General features: G+C 33.9%; 2 protein-coding genes across 2 annotated transcripts; both read right to left on the bottom strand.

Moving 5' to 3' along the window:
* Positions 1-461: 461 nt before the first annotated feature.
* LOC131955206 (uncharacterized) lies at positions 462-5,193 on the bottom strand. The gene is made up of 3 exons (XM_059319226.1): positions 4,838-5,193; positions 3,296-3,422; positions 462-1,695 (listed from the first exon to the last, which is right to left on the bottom strand). The coding sequence occupies exons 1-3, from the start codon at positions 5,103-5,105 to the stop codon at positions 462-464; spliced, it is 1,629 nt and encodes a 542-aa protein (XP_059175209.1). The 5' UTR covers positions 5,106-5,193.
* A 1,752-nt stretch (positions 5,194-6,945) lies between these two features.
* LOC131955207 (NXPE family member 4) lies at positions 6,946-15,476 on the bottom strand. The gene is made up of 8 exons (XM_059319227.1): positions 15,320-15,476; positions 15,033-15,151; positions 13,095-13,716; positions 12,638-12,751; positions 12,338-12,444; positions 11,977-12,075; positions 7,932-7,987; positions 6,946-7,710 (listed from the first exon to the last, which is right to left on the bottom strand). The coding sequence occupies exons 2-8, from the start codon at positions 15,137-15,139 to the stop codon at positions 6,947-6,949; spliced, it is 1,869 nt and encodes a 622-aa protein (XP_059175210.1). The 5' UTR covers positions 15,140-15,151; positions 15,320-15,476; the 3' UTR covers position 6,946.
* Between the last annotated feature and the right edge of the window lie 2,500 nt (positions 15,477-17,976).

Raw genomic sequence — 17,976 nt, forward strand, 5'->3', positions numbered from 1 at the left:
TATTCATTTGTTAAGTACATCTCATTGAATACAATATTTACAACCAATGCTTAGCTAGATATCATATTGCCAATAACAATGTCATTTTACCCGCATCTCTTTAGTTAAACTATTGATTTAGTGTAATACTGGTAGGCTATATTATATTTTTAAGACATTTTTGTTATTTTTGTCTAATATACTAATAAGACTTAACATATTATTTTACGCATAATAATTAGCCAAATTCATAACCATCGGTGTTTTTTAGAGTTATTTATCCGGGGGTGGGGGGGGGACTTTCTAAACTTTTGGGGGCGGTCTAAAATGTCTAAAATTACTGGGGTGGGGGATGAACACCTGTACAACTATATATTTTTTATATTTAAGTTATATTTCTAAAAGATGTCTGAAAGAAACACTGATTGCTATTATGCAAAAGCTATAGTAAGAGAATGCTTTCGTATGATCGACTGAAGTTTTCATAACTTCCGACCTAACCGGCAGCCGGTAAACAGCTTCCGGCACTCCGTTCTAAACTTGGCGTTATAAAAGTTGTAGATGAAGGGATTGACAGCCGTATTGACGAGAAACACGCGGTAGAATAAATTATACAAGCAGAACCCAGGCACGCCAAAGGTCACGACGGAAACGGAAGTGACCTCGCGCACGACTTCAAGAAAGAGGAAACAGAGGTATGTGAAGATGTAGACCAGGGTGATGGAGAGAAGCATCTTGGTTGTTCTGTTTTGTCTAGGTATTGGATCAGCGGATTTTGAAAAAGAGACACCGTCATTGCTTGGAAAGAAATTAGTTGTCATCGATTGTGTAGATTTGTTGAAGTTTGCCATCTTAAAGACATTAATTTTACCATCGTTGCTAGCTATTCGGTTGTTTGATTCTACAAAATTGTCAGAACTGTGAGACATATTCACAGTACCATGTTCTAGATACAATTCCTGGGTCTTTTCTTGCAGGTTTTCGATTATCGAAGCTTTTTTTCCCAAATATAAATTTTGTTTTAACATTGACGCTGTGTGATAATTTAAATTACACGCACTGTGACATCGCCTATAATAGGACAAAGTAGGAAAGTAAAATTTGTCCGACAAATTAAGTCTCAGCATACTCTCAGACGCCTCGCTAGTGTTTTCTAAACTTCGACACTTTCCGGCTTTTGACAATGTCTGAATTTGGACAACTGCGGAACACCCGATATTCCTCCTTTCTTCAAAAACAGGGTTGGTAAAAATTTTAATATCATTAAAATTTAATTTCGTTTTTGAATCATGTGTGCTGTCATCTACTCCGATTGTTGCTTGAAAACAGTCCAGATAATCCACTTTATCTTTAGAGCTATGGCCTTCCCTACTGCAACACATCTCAAAAGGCGTGTCGGCATATTTTAGTTTTCTCCTACGGCCAGCTTTTAGCCCTATAAGACAGTACAACGTCACCATTGAAGTACTGACGATAAGGTAAAGAAACAAGGCGTACGCAGAGTAAAGCTTGGCCCACTTCGTCCCCAGGTAGCGGTCGTCCATGCCGCAGCTGTAACTATGGTAACCAGGCAGTCTTGTCTTCTTCGTCTGGATGCCGTTTAACACGCCGTAGGGAAAGGCGGAGACAAGGGAGAAAACCATCACGGCGACACTTGAAATTTTAGCATGGGTTACCGTTACTTGTGCGCTGAACGGGCGACACACTTTTCTGTACCTGCAACACAGTGTCATTGTGTTGTTTTATAATTTAAGAATAATCTGAGTATGATTAATACTGTGTAGATTACAAATAATAATCATTAAAAAGTTTTTAAAAACCCACGTTTTCTGATTGAACTAAAAAGTAGAAAATAAATGTTATACATCACAATAATGCAAGCGATCACTCTACTATAAGCGATCAAAAACGTGGGGCGCCGTGATTTTCTTACAGTTTCTTATACTATTGACTTTTATTAGGGAGCTTGTAGAGAGTCAACAGTATTAGAAACTGTAAGAAAATCACGGCGCCCCACGTTTTTGATCGCTTATAGTAGAGTGATCGCTTGCATTATTGTGATGTATAACATTTATTTTCTACTTTTTAGTTCAATCAGAAAACGTGGGTTTTTAAAAACTTTTTTAATGATTATTATTTTCTACTTTTTAGTCTTTGTCTGTTTGTTTGCATTAAAATCTCGTAAAAGTTGTATAGCATTAAAGTCTCGTAAAAAGACAACTCGTAAAAAACACGTTGTGTGAATACGTTACTGACTAGAACACATAGATTTGAACCCGCGCCGAGTGGGATAGCAATCGTGTGCCCAACCACTCGACCATATCGTTCCCCCATACTGGCCACCAGTTGTTACGTTCTGGTTGTTTGTACACAAACACTGCGTGACAACTACTCAGTAAGCAAAAAGAGGGAGAGTCCCGAACCTTGTTTTCATCAAATTACAGTTACTGGGTTATGTCCCTTTTCCCCACGTTTTTGTACAATTATATAGCGGCCTAAAATGATCAATAAAATGTTTCCATGGATCAATTTAGTAATAATAACAATTGGATATGCTATGGACATCGGAAACAAAGCTTCCCTGAAAATTTCAGCGCGCTAGCTAACCGGGAAGTGCCCGAAATTTCGATCGCAAGATTTGATTGGAGAACCAAACAGACGCGAAAGCAAGTTAAAGAAAACGTGGGAAAAACACACACACACAGATTTCTTTATATATAGAGTGAAGTATATAACATAAGATTTCAAACTTTAATGCCCGTACCGCATGCGGAGTTTACCTACTTATGTGAAAGTTTGGACATTTGAATTGAAACACTTATTTCGCCTGTCCCTATTATTAAACTCTCCCTCACTTCCATACCAGGGGCATTTGGAAAGTAACAAAAGCCCATTGTTGCTAAACCAAAAAGTTCCGAGTTCAAATCCCCCGGCAGATAAGGCTCGATAGCTTAAATTAAGTGACAGCATATTGACTAGGAGACACAACTCCAAAATTAAACAACTGCTGCCTTGTAGTTTGTTATTGGATGGACAAAGGCTATAGATTGTAATCCAAAAGGGAAAAGCAGGCTGATATTTAAATAAACGGCCTATGCATTGTAGAAAAAAAACGTCCACAATCAAAATTCTGAATGAAGACGCTGGATACACGGTCGACATAAATATTGGATTTTAACCATGTTCCAATCTGTCTGGCTAAATATTCAAGGGTGATTACATCCTATCACCTCGCTTACGATAATTGATTTAGCCCCTAATGACCGTATACAAAAAGTGTTTACAATCACCTTGTGAGAGGTCTCGACCCACTTACCTAGTGACTGCTATAGCAAGCAACATGGTGGAGGAGCCAATAATAGAGAATGAGTAAACAAACACACGGGCCTTACACAGCATGGGTATGTAGAAGTTCCACTGGTTAAACAAATTGTGCAGGTCAGCTGAAAACAGTATAAATAATATGATACACATTTTTATCAAATCGTACTTCAAATTTTATAATCTATTTTTTGATTGCTAAAACTAATTCACAGAGCCACGGCTTAACTGTATTTTATGTACTAAATAAAATAAAAATTTTTGTCTGAAATAGTTTTACCTTTTTAAACATGATGGTAAATAACTTAAGAGTAAAGTGGGGACGGAGTTGTCTAGCGGTAGAGAGCTGCTAACCCGTAAGTCTCGCTTTCGAATCCGGGTTGAAGTCAGTAGACCGTCCTGAGTCTACCCAACTATGATGGGTACCTAACTCACGTAAGGGAAAGCAAAGACAGCTGGGCATAGTGCTGACCACACTATTTCTTCATATGCCGAGGTCACAGAAACAAGTGAACTCTACTTCACTTGCCCTATAGACCGTCAGGTTTGAAAGAGAATTTTTTTTAAAGGTTCAAATTGAATATATGATATATGTTTTACCTCTACTTATCGATAACAGATAATGTGAAATAAACAGCACAATGAACCCAAGACGGTAAAGCGCATGACTTATAACCCGATATTCTTGTAGTAGGAGTCAGAGTACCGGTCTGTGGGACATCCACCCAGCTCTAATGAGTACCTGGCTCACATAAGTAAACCAATGTTGGCTGGGCATTGTGCTGACAAAATTATCCCTTCATAAGCCGAGGTTATAGTATCAGGCGAACTCTACATTGTCTGCATGATGAGTGTCTTCTTTTCTTCTTTTGGATTTCATTACGGCGCTAAATTAGTAATATTAAGTTATATCTTTCTAATAGCGTGCCCTATTTACATTAAATTTCTTTTTAATGTTATCTAATATTTATGCCTTATCCATTCGTAAACCTGCTAAAAATTCTACGAAATAAAAAAAAAATATATGTATGCTAAGAGGCTATTATCAATATAGTAGATTGTCACTACTCTTATTCTTTCTCGGCGTTCTTAATTATGGTATCTATAACTTACTCCCTTAAACACAATTATGTGTATTATGGGTCAGGTTGCTATACGCTATATAGATGGTTGACTCCATTGCAATGTTCAGTTAATACGTATTTTTTTCAAACGCCACCTAATGTACAGTGGCGTAGACAGGGGGGGTGGAAAAAAGTTTGAGGGGGGTACAAATCGAAAGTGTGAGGGGGGTGCAAATCGAAAGTGTGAGGGGGGTGCAAATCGAAAGTGTGAGGGGGGTGCAAATCGAAAGTGTGAGGGGGGTGCAAATCGAAAGTTTGAGGGGGGGGGGGTGCAAATCGAAAGTTTGAGGGGGAGGGGTGCAATTCGAAAGTTTGTCCCCGGGTAAAAATTGGAACCCCCCCCCCTCCTTGAGACGATCCTGGTTACGCCACTGCTAATGTATCTGTATGAAAACAAGAAACCACAAACTGACCTGGAATCAAAACAATATTCGACAACAGGTCGTAGCAGGCCAAAACCTGAATGAAAAATCCCAATGGAGATTTGAACTTGCGTGTATAGACGTAGAGGATAGTGGAATTTCCGACAACTCCAATCACCGATAAACTTAAACAGAAGACAGCGACGGGAATTATTGCTACTGTGTTCAAATAGATCAATTCTTCTAATTCAGATTGTTTTTCTTCATCGGAGTAGTTAAAAGTTGAATTCGTTTCCATGGTGTTTAAATGCGAAAACATAATCACAGCCACGTACTAAACTTGTTTAGAGATAAATGAAACAACGAATTAAGTTGGTTTAAATATGCTTAAAACTTGTTTCGATTCGATGCGAATCAACATACTCAGCGAGGAAAAACAATGAAGTTTGGTATGTTTAGATATATTTTGTTTACATTTTGAGGGTGTAGGTGCGTAATGAAGAGAAGGGAAGAGTGTGGTATGGATGAGAACGCACATTATGAGTAAGATATAGGCTAAGCCTAAGTAGATGATTAGCGGAAGCTTGTAATTAGCTTTACTTGTCAAAACAAGATTATAACGATTAACCCTTATAGTCTTGTTGTTATTAAAATCGTGACTCATTTTATGACTTGCTGATCCACGAGACTAGCATTTTTATAAATGACACATCATTCTTGATGCTCATACAAAACATTTTGGGAGGTGACTCATCACTTTTAGACGTTTACATACCCCAATATTTTAAACTACTGAAAAATAAAGTCGAATAAGTGTGGACACATCGCTGGTTTGTTTGTTGTTCGATGACACTATTTTAGACGTTTCTATATAGAAGTCCGAGGAAGGATCACTAAAAACGATTGGTCTCTTTGTGAGTCCACTGAGCACTGTCAATCCGTATCATAACAACAGCCCGATCTACCCCCTCCTCGATGTATCAAGTCACTTATAGGGGTTGTATTGTGAATATGTTTATTAAATCGGTAAAAAAAGCTACCAACGCCATTGTTAAGTTATTTAAAACCGTAAAAAGTGATAATGATATTTTGAGAATTCTCTCGACCCTGCCTAGCAAGATTTCAAATTTTAAGTAAGAGAAACAAATAGACTTACAAGCCCTATAGCCTTCATGAAAAAAAAAACAATTTAGAAACAACTTAAGCCTAAAATAATTCAAACATTTAAAATGTTTAAAATTATTTTAAAATTAATAAAAGTGTCAAAACCAGAGAACTTTAGAAAATATTTTAACTTTATGCTACATCTCTAAATATAATATTTATATCTAGCATGAGCTATATCCTGAAGTTTCACTCTGGTGTTCGACATTCTGAAAACCCATCTTCATAGAAAACACACAGTAATTTCCACTCAAACTTTACTGATACAATTTTAGATTAAACTATTTTTTTTTTTAAAGTTTAACTACATGGCCTAGTTCAGACATGATTGTAGTCATTTTATGTCTGAAAAATATACAAACAACCAATTTTTTTTAAGTTTATTAAAATTTTTGTTTAGTTACTAATCATTCAAAAACATGAAATAAATATAATCTGAAGTACAAAGACCGTCAAAAATCAAAGTTCTTTTATAACAGTATTTTAAAAATTACATCACACCAGATTTAAAAGACTAATCACGACCACCTACATTTAGAACCTTTTACTAGGGCGGGTGGTTTCAATGCGATACATACATGTGTCTTTTGGATTTGTACGCTGTTGTGGAGGTATATGTCAAGGGTAGGGGAGTGATGAGATGCAAGTGATCTGTGATTACCTGAAGGCATGCATATGTGTATTCTGCTTTATATATTGTACATTGTCAACTGCTAAAAATTAAAAAAAAAAAATAATCAATGAATGTTTCAACGCCTATTCATTGTTTGATTTTTAACCGTACATGTAGTGTACTATCATCCAAACATTGGGCCAATGTACGTTTGTTTATTGTTAAAAAATATAAGCACATTTTACTGTTTGAAATAAATAAATTAAAAAAAATAAAAATAATATATATATATATATATATATATATATATATATATATATATATATATATATATATATATATATATATATATATATATATATATATAAACAAAACTTGATACATTAACATTGAAATGATAGTAGAAATTTGATCATTTCACGATTGATATACTGTGGTGGATGATAATCAACATTTTCTATTCCAATGGACATCTCCCACAAATCCAAGAACACAACTTTATCCTCTAGACCTCTGAACCTTTCCCTTATCAGCTCGATGTACTGGGGGCCCAGGGGGTCCCCGCCCACGGCATGATTTTTGTAGTACTTAGATGTCACGTGAGGGATTCTGAGACCGACTAGAACATTCGGGTTCGTCTCCAGCATTTTCTCGATGGCATCCCTGAGTTTTCTCATGCGTAAGGATAAGACACTAAGATGGGCGGCGGTGTAGTGGAGATAGTAATGGATGATCAGAACGTGTTTTTTGTTTCTTGGCAAGGTTTGGATAAAGTCTGGGACGCCTGTGAAGTTGTCGCTTCTCCGGGTCCAAACGTATTTCGGTGGTTCATGCGCGAGTAAGGTTATATTTATATTGTACTCTGGAATAACACAGCTTGCTCTATCCGGATATGCCCCCTCTTTTTTAACACACTGCACTATGTCCGTAAAACTAAAATATGCAAGTCTTCCGTTAGAGTCACCGAAGATCCAGACGGAAGTGTTCCGGAGACAGTTCCGTGTCAAGTCACGTGTGATCGCTCCTTGATCTTTACAGATAAGAGAGTTCCAGATATTTCCGAAAGTCCAGAAGCCTTTGGTTGTATTTGTGACCCAGGTGACGTTTTTATTTGACTCACGACAAGGTTTCATTTCAGGCAATTTACCTGAAATTTATTTTATCATCAAGGTAGGTTAAATTAACTATGATTTTGAAACATTTAAACAGATTTACATTTCAGTATTTTTTTTTCAGTCGAGACGAGAACTTCACACAAAAGGAACATGTCTAAGCAAATGTAAATGTATTAACGGACTTAATTTCTAAAGATCTAGAAATGTAGGTAAAACAATACATATGATAACAAAATTTTTTTTTAAACAATACCCGTGCTTATAGTTAGAACTTTAATCCCATGACTCACTGATCGCTGCTCTGGTGTTCTGAAAATGTGGATTAATAGAAATATAGATCAAAGCATGCAACCTGTTATTATAAATAGGCATATATATATATATATAAATTTACATATATATATATATATATATATATATATATATATATATATATATATATATATATATATATATATATATATATATATATATATATTTATATATATTTATATACTAGCCGTCCCGGCCAGGCCCTGCTCTGGCTTCTGTGAAAAACCTTCCTGTTAAAGACCATTACCTGTGTGTTAAGTAATCATCATAAACCCGGCATTGCCCACCCAAACCACAACCAACCAAAACCAAAACAACAAAACGCAAACATAACGCTAACACAATTACAAATACAAACGAAAACAAAAACCTAACAACAAACCCAACCACAACCACAAACACCAATACAAACACAAAGAAAAAACAAACAAAAAAGCAAACGAAAACAAAAACCTAACAAAAAAACCCAACCACAAACACAAACACCAATACCAACACAAAAAAAAACGAAAAAGCAAACGAAAACAAACCAAATCCAAACGCAAAATCAACCAAAAACACAAATACAAACCCAAAGAAAAAAACAAACAAAAACGAAAAAAGAAAGAACAAAAACGTACCAAATCAAACCGGAACCACTAACGCAAACCCAACCTAAACACAAAGAAAACACTAACGCGAACATAAACGCAAAGTGCTCACAGTCTAGTCCGGGGCGGAATCGCCTGTTTTAGCTTAATAAACGACTATAGTACCCCAACTTATTTATAGTCTTTTGCACTCTCTTAAACGAACGCGCCTGTTTCAATTTAATGAACAGTTATAATACTCCAAGCTTATCCGTAAAATACATACAACGTTTGCACTTGATTAATCCTCGCTAATTATGTAATTATTTTTTTTCCCAACACCAAAACAAAGTAATAAAAAGTAAATTCTTTTCCACATATGCAATGGTTTTATAAAGGGAAGTAATTGTGTTTTCCTAATTTATCAAAGGGAAGTAAGTGCTATAGGACTAAATAGAGACATAATTAGAATTTTTGTAAAAGATTATATTTTTTAAAACTTGTGTTTAATGAACATGCCGAAAATTATTACTTTCAGTTTGATAAATGAAAATTATTTCCCAAAACTTTCAATATTAATTTTTTAACTCATACATTTAGACCTTAAGGATTTTAATAATCTAACACTTAAATCCATCTAAATATGTCAACGACAAACTTATTACAAACATGCAGAATTGAGCTTTATATATTAGATACTAGCTGTCCCGGCCCTGCTCTGGCTTCTTTGAAAAACCTTTCTGTTAAAGACCATTACATGTGTGGTTAGTAATCATTTTAAACCCGGCATTACCCACCCAAACCACAACCAACCAAAACCAAAACAACAAAACGCAAAAATAACGCCAACACAATTACAAATACAAACGAAAACAAAAACAAAAATCTAACAACAAACCCAACCACAACCACAAACACCAATACAAACACAAAGAAAAAACAAACAAAAAAGCAAACGAAAACAAAAACCTAACAATAAACCAAACCACAACCACAAACACCAATACGAACAAAAACAAAAAAACAAACGAAAAAGAAAACGAAAACAAACCAAATCCAAACGCAAAACCAACCACAAACACAAATACAAACACAAACCCAAAGAAAAAAACACAAACGAAAACGAAAAAAGAAAGAACAAAAACGAACCAAATCAAAACGCAACAACTAACGCAAACCCAACCTAAACACAAAGAAAACACAAACGCGAACATAAACGCAAAGTGCTCACAGTCTAGCCCGGGGCAGAATCGCATGTTTCAGCTTAATAAACGACTCTAGTACCCCAACTTATTCATAGTTTTTTGCACTCACTTAAACGAACGTAGGTGCCAAACCAAACCAAATAAAGAATTATAATACTCCAAGCTTATCCGTAAATTACCTACAACATTTGCACTTGATCAATCCCCGCTAATTATGTAATTATGTTTTTCCCAACACCAAAACAAAGTAATAAAAAGTAAATTCTTTTCCACATATGCAATGTTTTATAAAGGGAAGTAATTGTGTTTTCCTAATTTATCAAAGGGAAGTAAGTGCTAAAGGACTAAATATAAATAATTTTCAGACATAATTAGAGTTTTTGTAAAAGATTATATTTTTTAAAAATTGTGTTTAATGAACATGCCGACAGTTATTACTATCAGTTTGAAAAATGAAAATTTTTTCCCAACACTTTCAATAGTAATTTTTAACTCATAAATGTAGACTATGAGCACGATAATAATCTAACACTTAAATCCATCGAAGTATGTCAACGACAAACTTATTACATACATACAGAATTGAGCTTTATATGTTAGATATATATATACATATATATATATATATATATATATATATGTAACTAGTGTAGTTACTAAAGACGATTGATAAGAACGCAATACAGTATGTCAACTAAGACACGATCAAGGCCAAACTGGGCTGATGCAACGGATGCAGGTGGTGTGGACTGATAACGAATACGAAGCCACTGCGTATTTTGGGAAGCGATAGAAGGAGAGGGCAGGATAGAAGGAGACGGGACAATAGAGAACAGAAGTTGAAGACTGAACTGTAGAGACGTGTTTTGATTTGTGAGAATAGGTTTGGAAGCCCGAACCATGGACTCGTGTATTCCGATGTGTGAGAACTAGTGAGGACAGTGGGGGTCAGTTGGTTCATTGTATTCTTGTGGAACATTGATGCATTGCTATGTGAAGCATTTCTATTGATTCATTTAATAAAGAGATAAATGTAAACCTGCACTTCCGAGTATCCGTATTGTGGTTGATGTTGTGTGCTGGTCAAGGATAGCACAAGTAAATAGACTCGGCAACATTGTGCGTTGCGAGTAAATACACTCGGTAACATATATATATATATATATATATATATATATATATATATATATATATATATATATATATATATATATATATATATATATACGAGAAAAATGGCGCGTTGAGGAAGGATACAACGGGCGCTAGGCTGATAGTGCTGTCTCTTTTCTCTAAACTAAAACCACCCCCCACACACCACCCCCCACCCCCACCCCCAAAACAAAACATGTCTACCGTCCCATTCAACGAAATATAATTATATACTTTTTACAGTGTCCGCCCCCTCCCCAAAAATTCTACACCCGCCCCCGAAAATTTCAAGTACCCCCACCCCTCTCTGGGGAGGAAAAAGTCTGAAAGAAACACTGGTGTCGCGCTTAGCCACTACCCGAAGAATTGCATTAAAGAAATTGCAAGAAAACCACTTTTTAGATTAAACACATTAATTAGGCGGTAATTTTATTATAGAGTATCGATGAAGAAATTTCTTTTGAGTTAGGGAGGGGGGGGGGGGCTCAGACGTTCTTAATCGGGGATGGGGCTTCGCCCCTACCCGAAGAATTGTATGCAAGAAACTCTTCACAGCAAACCATTTAGATTAGACAAAATTGCCTTTTTATTCAATGTTTACTCGAGAATCAATGACGTCATATTAATGTGTGCACTCTCCGGCTTGAGATTATTTTCTACTCTATGCTAAATGTGACGACGTCATACTTCGTTTTTAATTTGCTTGTGTTTTCTCTAGAGCGTTCTTGTCAGATAGATACATAGATAGATAGATACATAGATAGATACACAGATACACAGACAGCGAAACTATTATATATATATATATATATATATATATATATATATATATATATATATATATATATATTTATATCTATATATCTATATATCTATATATCTATATATATATATATATATATATATATATATATATTTAAGTATATAAATATATTTATATTTATAAATGTATATACATTTGTCTGAATGCCTGTGTGGATATATCAAAAGCTTATATCATTTGATTAACACTCATAAAACGTAAAATATGGTTTTTATACTATAAACTAAGTCTATTCACCCTCGAATCGTTGCAAGCAAATACTTTTCAGCAGCTGTTACGTCGTGTGCAGGCGCCTCCTTTAAAGTGTCGCCATAGAGCCAATCATCACAGGTCAATCTTTAGGAAACAATCATTTCTTTATGTTCTTATTTCTTTGAAAATCATCTTTACACACACACACCCCATATACACCTATATATTAATCTCTCTCTATATATATATCTATCTTTCCCTCTCTCTCTCAATCAATCTATATATATATATATATATATATATATATATATATATATATATATATATATATATATATATATATATATATATATATATATATATATATATATGCATATATATAATTTAAAAATATCAGTAATTATACTTCGGATGTCTTGGTCTACCACAGTAATAATTCTCATAACCAAAGTTGCTGAAGTTACAGATACACTCCGAGCCTGGTCTGTTTGGGGTATGGAAACATACTGTATCCTGTTAAGAACAATAAGACCTGTTTTAAGTGGGCACACTACGCGATTAGCACACATTAACGCTATAGTTTGTGGACATTTCTGTTAACAAAAATGTAGGCCTACCTAAATATCATTCCTTTTCTTTTATGAAACGTATGTAGTTGGACGTTAAAGTTAACAAAAAAATTGAACACATAAACGTTGTGAAATACCTCTTTAAGATTTTCCTTGATGAAAGTTCCTGACATATACCTGGCTACCCCAACCTGAATCTGATGGATAACGACTCGCATGAACTCTCGTGGGTAGGAGATGGCTACCTTTATCTGAGAACATTACAGTTTTTGCATGAGGAAAAGGATCAATTCAAGTTATTCTTTAACGAGTTAAGAACTAAAATTATCTTTTAAAAATGCATAAACAAGTTTTTAATAACTATCTTTTTATATAATAATACAGTGAAAAAAAGAATATATTTTAAAAAAAACCACATATAATAATACACTACTTTTTAAATAACTGTAAAGAATAGCGTTGGTCACTTGTTACATTTAAGTAAAAATATCCAATAGATAATATCTTTTCGTCATCGTTATCGTCATCGTTATCGTTATTGTTATTGTTATCAATGTTGTTGATATAGACCTGACAAATCTAGAAATGAATTACCAAAGACGTCCCATTCCACAAACATTTGACAGCGAAAGTATAGCTGCCATTTTGTAAATCTGTGACGTTACCAACAACAGCGTAATCCGAGTTATTACCTCCCTTCATCCACACCCTGACCACATCGTCTCCCTTGGTTCTCTGACGCCCGTACCCATCCACGACATCCAGACGACCGTGTATAGTTTCAAGTATCTTACACCTGACCACACCTTGTCTTGTGTTTTCAACTGTCACTTTAGACAACTTCAAATCTGGCAGCGTTTTAATATCGTTCAAAGGGGGATGACTCAAATATTTTTTCTCCCATTCAAAAACATACTGCCCTCTCGCGAGGAACGGTTTCTGATATATTAAACCTTGTAAATTTAATTTAATTAAATCTTTTGAACTATTAGCTTTACACACAGGCTCTATAACGTGACAAGTATTGTTACACGTCTCTAAAGTCTTGTAGGAATGTTGAGCAAAAGCTTCATAGATATCTATCGGACCAGCGTCCCAGAATTCTTCTTCCGTCGCCAGAGAAAAGTGGACGTCAAAAGTTCCTTGAAAAAGCGAATGTTCCAGTTTGTATTTTGGATCCTTGAATTGTGTCGTTTTGTATCCCACCATAGTATTACTGTTTGATGAAGATAAATATAGTATATTCTTTAAAATTTGGTTAGTAGATATATTAAAATTTGATTAGTTTTAGAAATTCGATTTGTTGTTAATAATAGCGTCTCTAAAGCAATGTTACACAATGGTGTTCTAAAGCAATATGACACAATGGTGTTCTAAAGCAATATGACACAATGGTGTTCTGAAGCAATATGACACAATGGTGTTCTAAAGCTATATGACACAATGGTGTTATAAAGCAATATACACACTGGTGTTCTAAAGCAATATGACACAATGGTGTTATAAAGCAATATACACACTGGTGTTCTAAAGCAATATGACACAATGGTATTATAAAGCAATGTGACACAAGGGTGGACTTAAATTACTCGAGACGATGATTTATTACAATAATATTTCAAAATCCTAATATATAAAACCCATGTGCGCACTGCACTCTCTCTCTGTCGCTCTCTCTCTATCTATGCAACATTTTTTAGGCGATGTGATCAGTATGTTCAGCGATATATGGAGAACTTAAAGATACAGACGTTTGTTAAAAATAATATGGTGGATGTTTTAAATGTATAATATCGTGACAAGAATGCATTAAACAATGATACCACAAGCCACATGTAAACTACGGAAAGAAAACAAAACTAATGGGGTCATCTTCCAATTTTAGAATATAAAGAAATTAACTATTTCATTCAAATTTGATTTAAATTTATAAATCTACTTATCAAGACGTACGCTCTTAAATGTATACAAAATAATTTGACACAATGGTGTATGAACATAATATTATGACACAATTATCTATTCCTCTTTTTGTCTTGAGTCTGTACTGTGTAGCGTGCGGTTTAACTCTGTTTAGTAAGTGCACACTGAAACTTCATTCATTGTTTTTATTGTGTGCCTAGGAACAGGGTTATAAAAGACCACTTGTTTTACGACATAATAAATTTTCAAAGGTTCGTGAAGTGTGTGTCGGTTAAGACAGGTGTTGGCGTGTGTAAGGGGATGGATTTGTTGGTAGTTTTATGGTTGGGTGGGAGAACGGCGAGTCATGATGGCCATTGTAAAGATGAAGTAGAGTTTCTTTTTTAACCCTGATAAAATAAGGGAGTAAATAAGCTTTACTATGTTTAGCTTGGTTTAATTATTTTACTTAAGTACTTATTACAGCAGGTGGAATGAATACTATCATATAAATCATTCTCTAACACTCGATCAAGCCACCTAGTAGCAAATGTATGTGCATGATCACATGATTAAACTACATTTTAATAGCCTGTAAGTAAACTGTATTATGTTGTTTTTTAAACTCACCTGTAAAAGTTATAAACCAATGCACATGATATAAGAGCAAGACCTAATAAAAATCTGAAACAGTTTCCCTTAGTACACATCGTCATGATGATCGAATACGTTGCCATTGTTGTCGATGTCTAAGAAATAAAACACGATTCATTTGATCTATTTATGTACACGTGTACTTGTGTCTATTATCATAAACACTCAAGAAAACGTCACAAATGAAAAAGGTTTGTTTAAATCTATTTTTTCTTTAAAATGAAATTGCATTCAAAACAGAGTATACAAATATTCAATACTACCTTATTATTCCCATTTACTGTTTGAACGTAAGCTTTTAACACATTAATAATTGTTTTAAAATATAAGAATCTCAAATTAGAATTTCAAACAAAAATTAATGTAATAGAAAACAAAGCGATGGCTGAGCAAATTTAGCTGTAGTCGTAGGGCGCTATGTAATTCTATTGAACGAATGTAAAGCAGCCTATAGACTGCAAGCAAACTTGTTCGTTATCTTACACATACAATCTGTTTTACAACATAGGCGTTTCTTCGTTTTTCCGGGTATTATATGCTTCGAGTTTCTAAAATGTACTAACCTTTCATAGACGACAATAATTGTAGATCATTATGAATTATAGAACTGTTAGAACTACTACAAAACTGAAAAGATATCCCAAGTACTTTGCTCTTGGAGTAACTACTTGCAAGAGAGGAGCAGCTGAAAATTAGATGTTGGAATAGGATAACTCAAACTCGAGTAGAACACAACAGACAACTCCTAGTCTTGATAGAATAACCTCGTTTGGTGAGATGATATTAAAGGGTTGGCGGAAATATCGCCCATTTGGATGAGGAGGAGTAAGTAAGGCATGTTTAAAGCCGCTAATTAAAATTGGCTCACGTTTAGGTGTGAAGCTGCTAATTAAGATTAACATGTGGACTAAAATCCATTACTATCTGACTATTTTATTTTAAAAGCTAAAGTAAAAGATATATACGAATTAATGCGTTGATTTTTTTTTTTGAAACTACACAACAAAGGAATCGGTAACTACAAAAACATGAAAGATAAATGCACACAATATACTTTTAAACAACTGTCTAGCTCCTTTCTGTAGTTGCAGTTTGAACATGATATACTTTTTTTGTAGAAATAATTTCTTTGCTCTCACGAAGACTAAATAATACATTATTTCCCTAAACATTTTTTCACTATTTACGCCTTTGTTAAAAAAAGGTATTACCTAGCGAAGTGGTTTGAATAGGGAGGACGGACACATTTATTGCCTTCAGGTAATCACTACATATAAGGTGTCCTAACGATTTTACAGGTAGGCGCAGGTAAAACATGTAGGCTATACTAGATTGTTTGAGAGAAGGAGCACACAAAAAAGTTACACTAGCCAGCAATATTTTTATAAACAATAATTTAATAAAGGTTTTTTTTAGTTTAGTAATTCGCGATATTCGTACCAACAACAATTTGAAAACAATTTGATAAAAAATACTATTTAGTATTTATGTATTGTAAATGTGTAGTGTTAAACAAAATAAGTACCAAAGTTATTTTTTACCATTAGTTTCAAACGAAGAACTATCCATACCGCTAAAAGTATTTGCCTTAAAATAGATCGACATCTAAAAAGTGAATGTATCGATCATGGTCGGCTTACATGTGTGAAATCTTCTGTAAACTAACAGATAGCTCAATAGGGCTTGTAAGTAGGTCACCAACGTCTCGTACTTGCCAGATAGTTATTTTCTAACCAAATATGAATTTTTATATTAAAAAAATAAATGGACTTACTTTCGTTTTCTATAATAAAGACCTAAATACAAATAATTCTTATTATTAATTCTCCTGACATAAGCATATTTTCCCCCCAATGATAACTTCTCTTTATTTTTCTTCTTTAAAACTAAGTTATTATAGTTCTTCAATAAAAAATAAATACATAGAAAAGCTATTTCCGCTGTTGATAAGTTATTTAAAATAACAATGACAATGATAATCTACAAGATGTAGGCTAAGCTAAAGAAAAATGAAACCTACGTTAAATTATGATTTTTTAATGAATCCTGCCGTTTGTTAATATTTATTTAAATCCGTAACAAGGAGTCCTAACAACAGTAACAATAGTAATATAAATATAAATATTTGTATTAGCCAAGGCTTATTATTAGTAAAAAATGTACTCTTGGTATTTTAAAACTTGAAGCGAGGCCTAGAAACAATTAGCTTCCAGTTGGAATCATATTCATAACAATTAATTATCTTCTAAAATGTAGGTTTATATCTGTTCCTGGTTAATGAGATTTTGAATTTTAAACGAGAGAGACCGAGACTTACAAAACCTACCTAGCTGACCCAAGTATTGCTGGTACCTTATCCTTTTAACTTTACTTTTGTTATTAAATATATTCTAGAATTCGATGTGTAATTACTTCAATAGCGAATTGTGCTTTTATACTTGTAGATTTAAAGAAAAAAGCTTATTAACATTATTATTGTGACATAATATAAAATTATTAATTAGTTTTAAAATACCCATGTACTTGTATTTCCTTTAAAAACGTCTGTATATTAATTAGACTACAGTGCAGGTCAGGAAATTGTTATTAACTGACGAGCAATATTATAATTAGCTACATTCGGTTTATATCATAAGACAAAAGACTGCTCGTTGTTCATTTTATTTTCTTTGAAATTCGAAGGTTTTATTAATAGCTTACAATTGAATTAAAATAATACGACAGTATAATTATCACTATTCATTTTATTTTAATTGAAATTAGGGTTTCATAAGTGGTTAACAACTGAATTATAATAATACAACAATAGAATGGTCAATGTTCATTTTATTTTCATTAAAATTAGAGCTAACACATAATGAATAAATGCGCTGTTGTTTTCGAGTGTCCTACTTAACATTCCCGAAAGTACAATAGGTCA

This window comes from Physella acuta, unplaced genomic scaffold, assembly GCF_028476545.2.
Source record: "Physella acuta isolate Inbredline_101_S28 unplaced genomic scaffold, ASM2847654v3 ptg001058l, whole genome shotgun sequence".
Lineage (NCBI taxonomy): Eukaryota > Metazoa > Mollusca > Gastropoda > Physidae > Physella > Physella acuta.

Excerpts from the sequence above, each read along its gene's own strand:
- LOC131955206 (XM_059319226.1), bottom strand. The coding sequence starts at position 5,105 with ATGTTTTCGCATTTAAACACCATGGAAACGAATTCAACTTTTAACTAC. Across the intron at positions 3,423-4,837 it reads GAATATTGTTTTGATTCCAG|CTGACCTGCACAATTTGTTT; the intron begins GTCAGTTTGTGG and ends TACTGTTTTCAG. Across the intron at positions 1,696-3,295 it reads CTTGCTATAGCAGTCACTAG|GTACAGAAAAGTGTGTCGCC; the intron begins GTAAGTGGGTCG and ends ACTGTGTTGCAG.
- LOC131955207 (XM_059319227.1), bottom strand. The coding sequence starts at position 15,139 with ATGGCAACGTATTCGATCATCATGACGATGTGTACTAAGGGAAACTGT. Across the intron at positions 12,076-12,337 it reads GGTAGACCAAGACATCCGAA|ATTGACCTGTGATGATTGGC; the intron begins GTATAATTACTG and ends TGTTTCCTAAAG. Across the intron at positions 7,988-11,976 it reads TTGCTTGCAACGATTCGAGG|AACACCAGAGCAGCGATCAG; the intron begins GTGAATAGACTT and ends CCACATTTTCAG.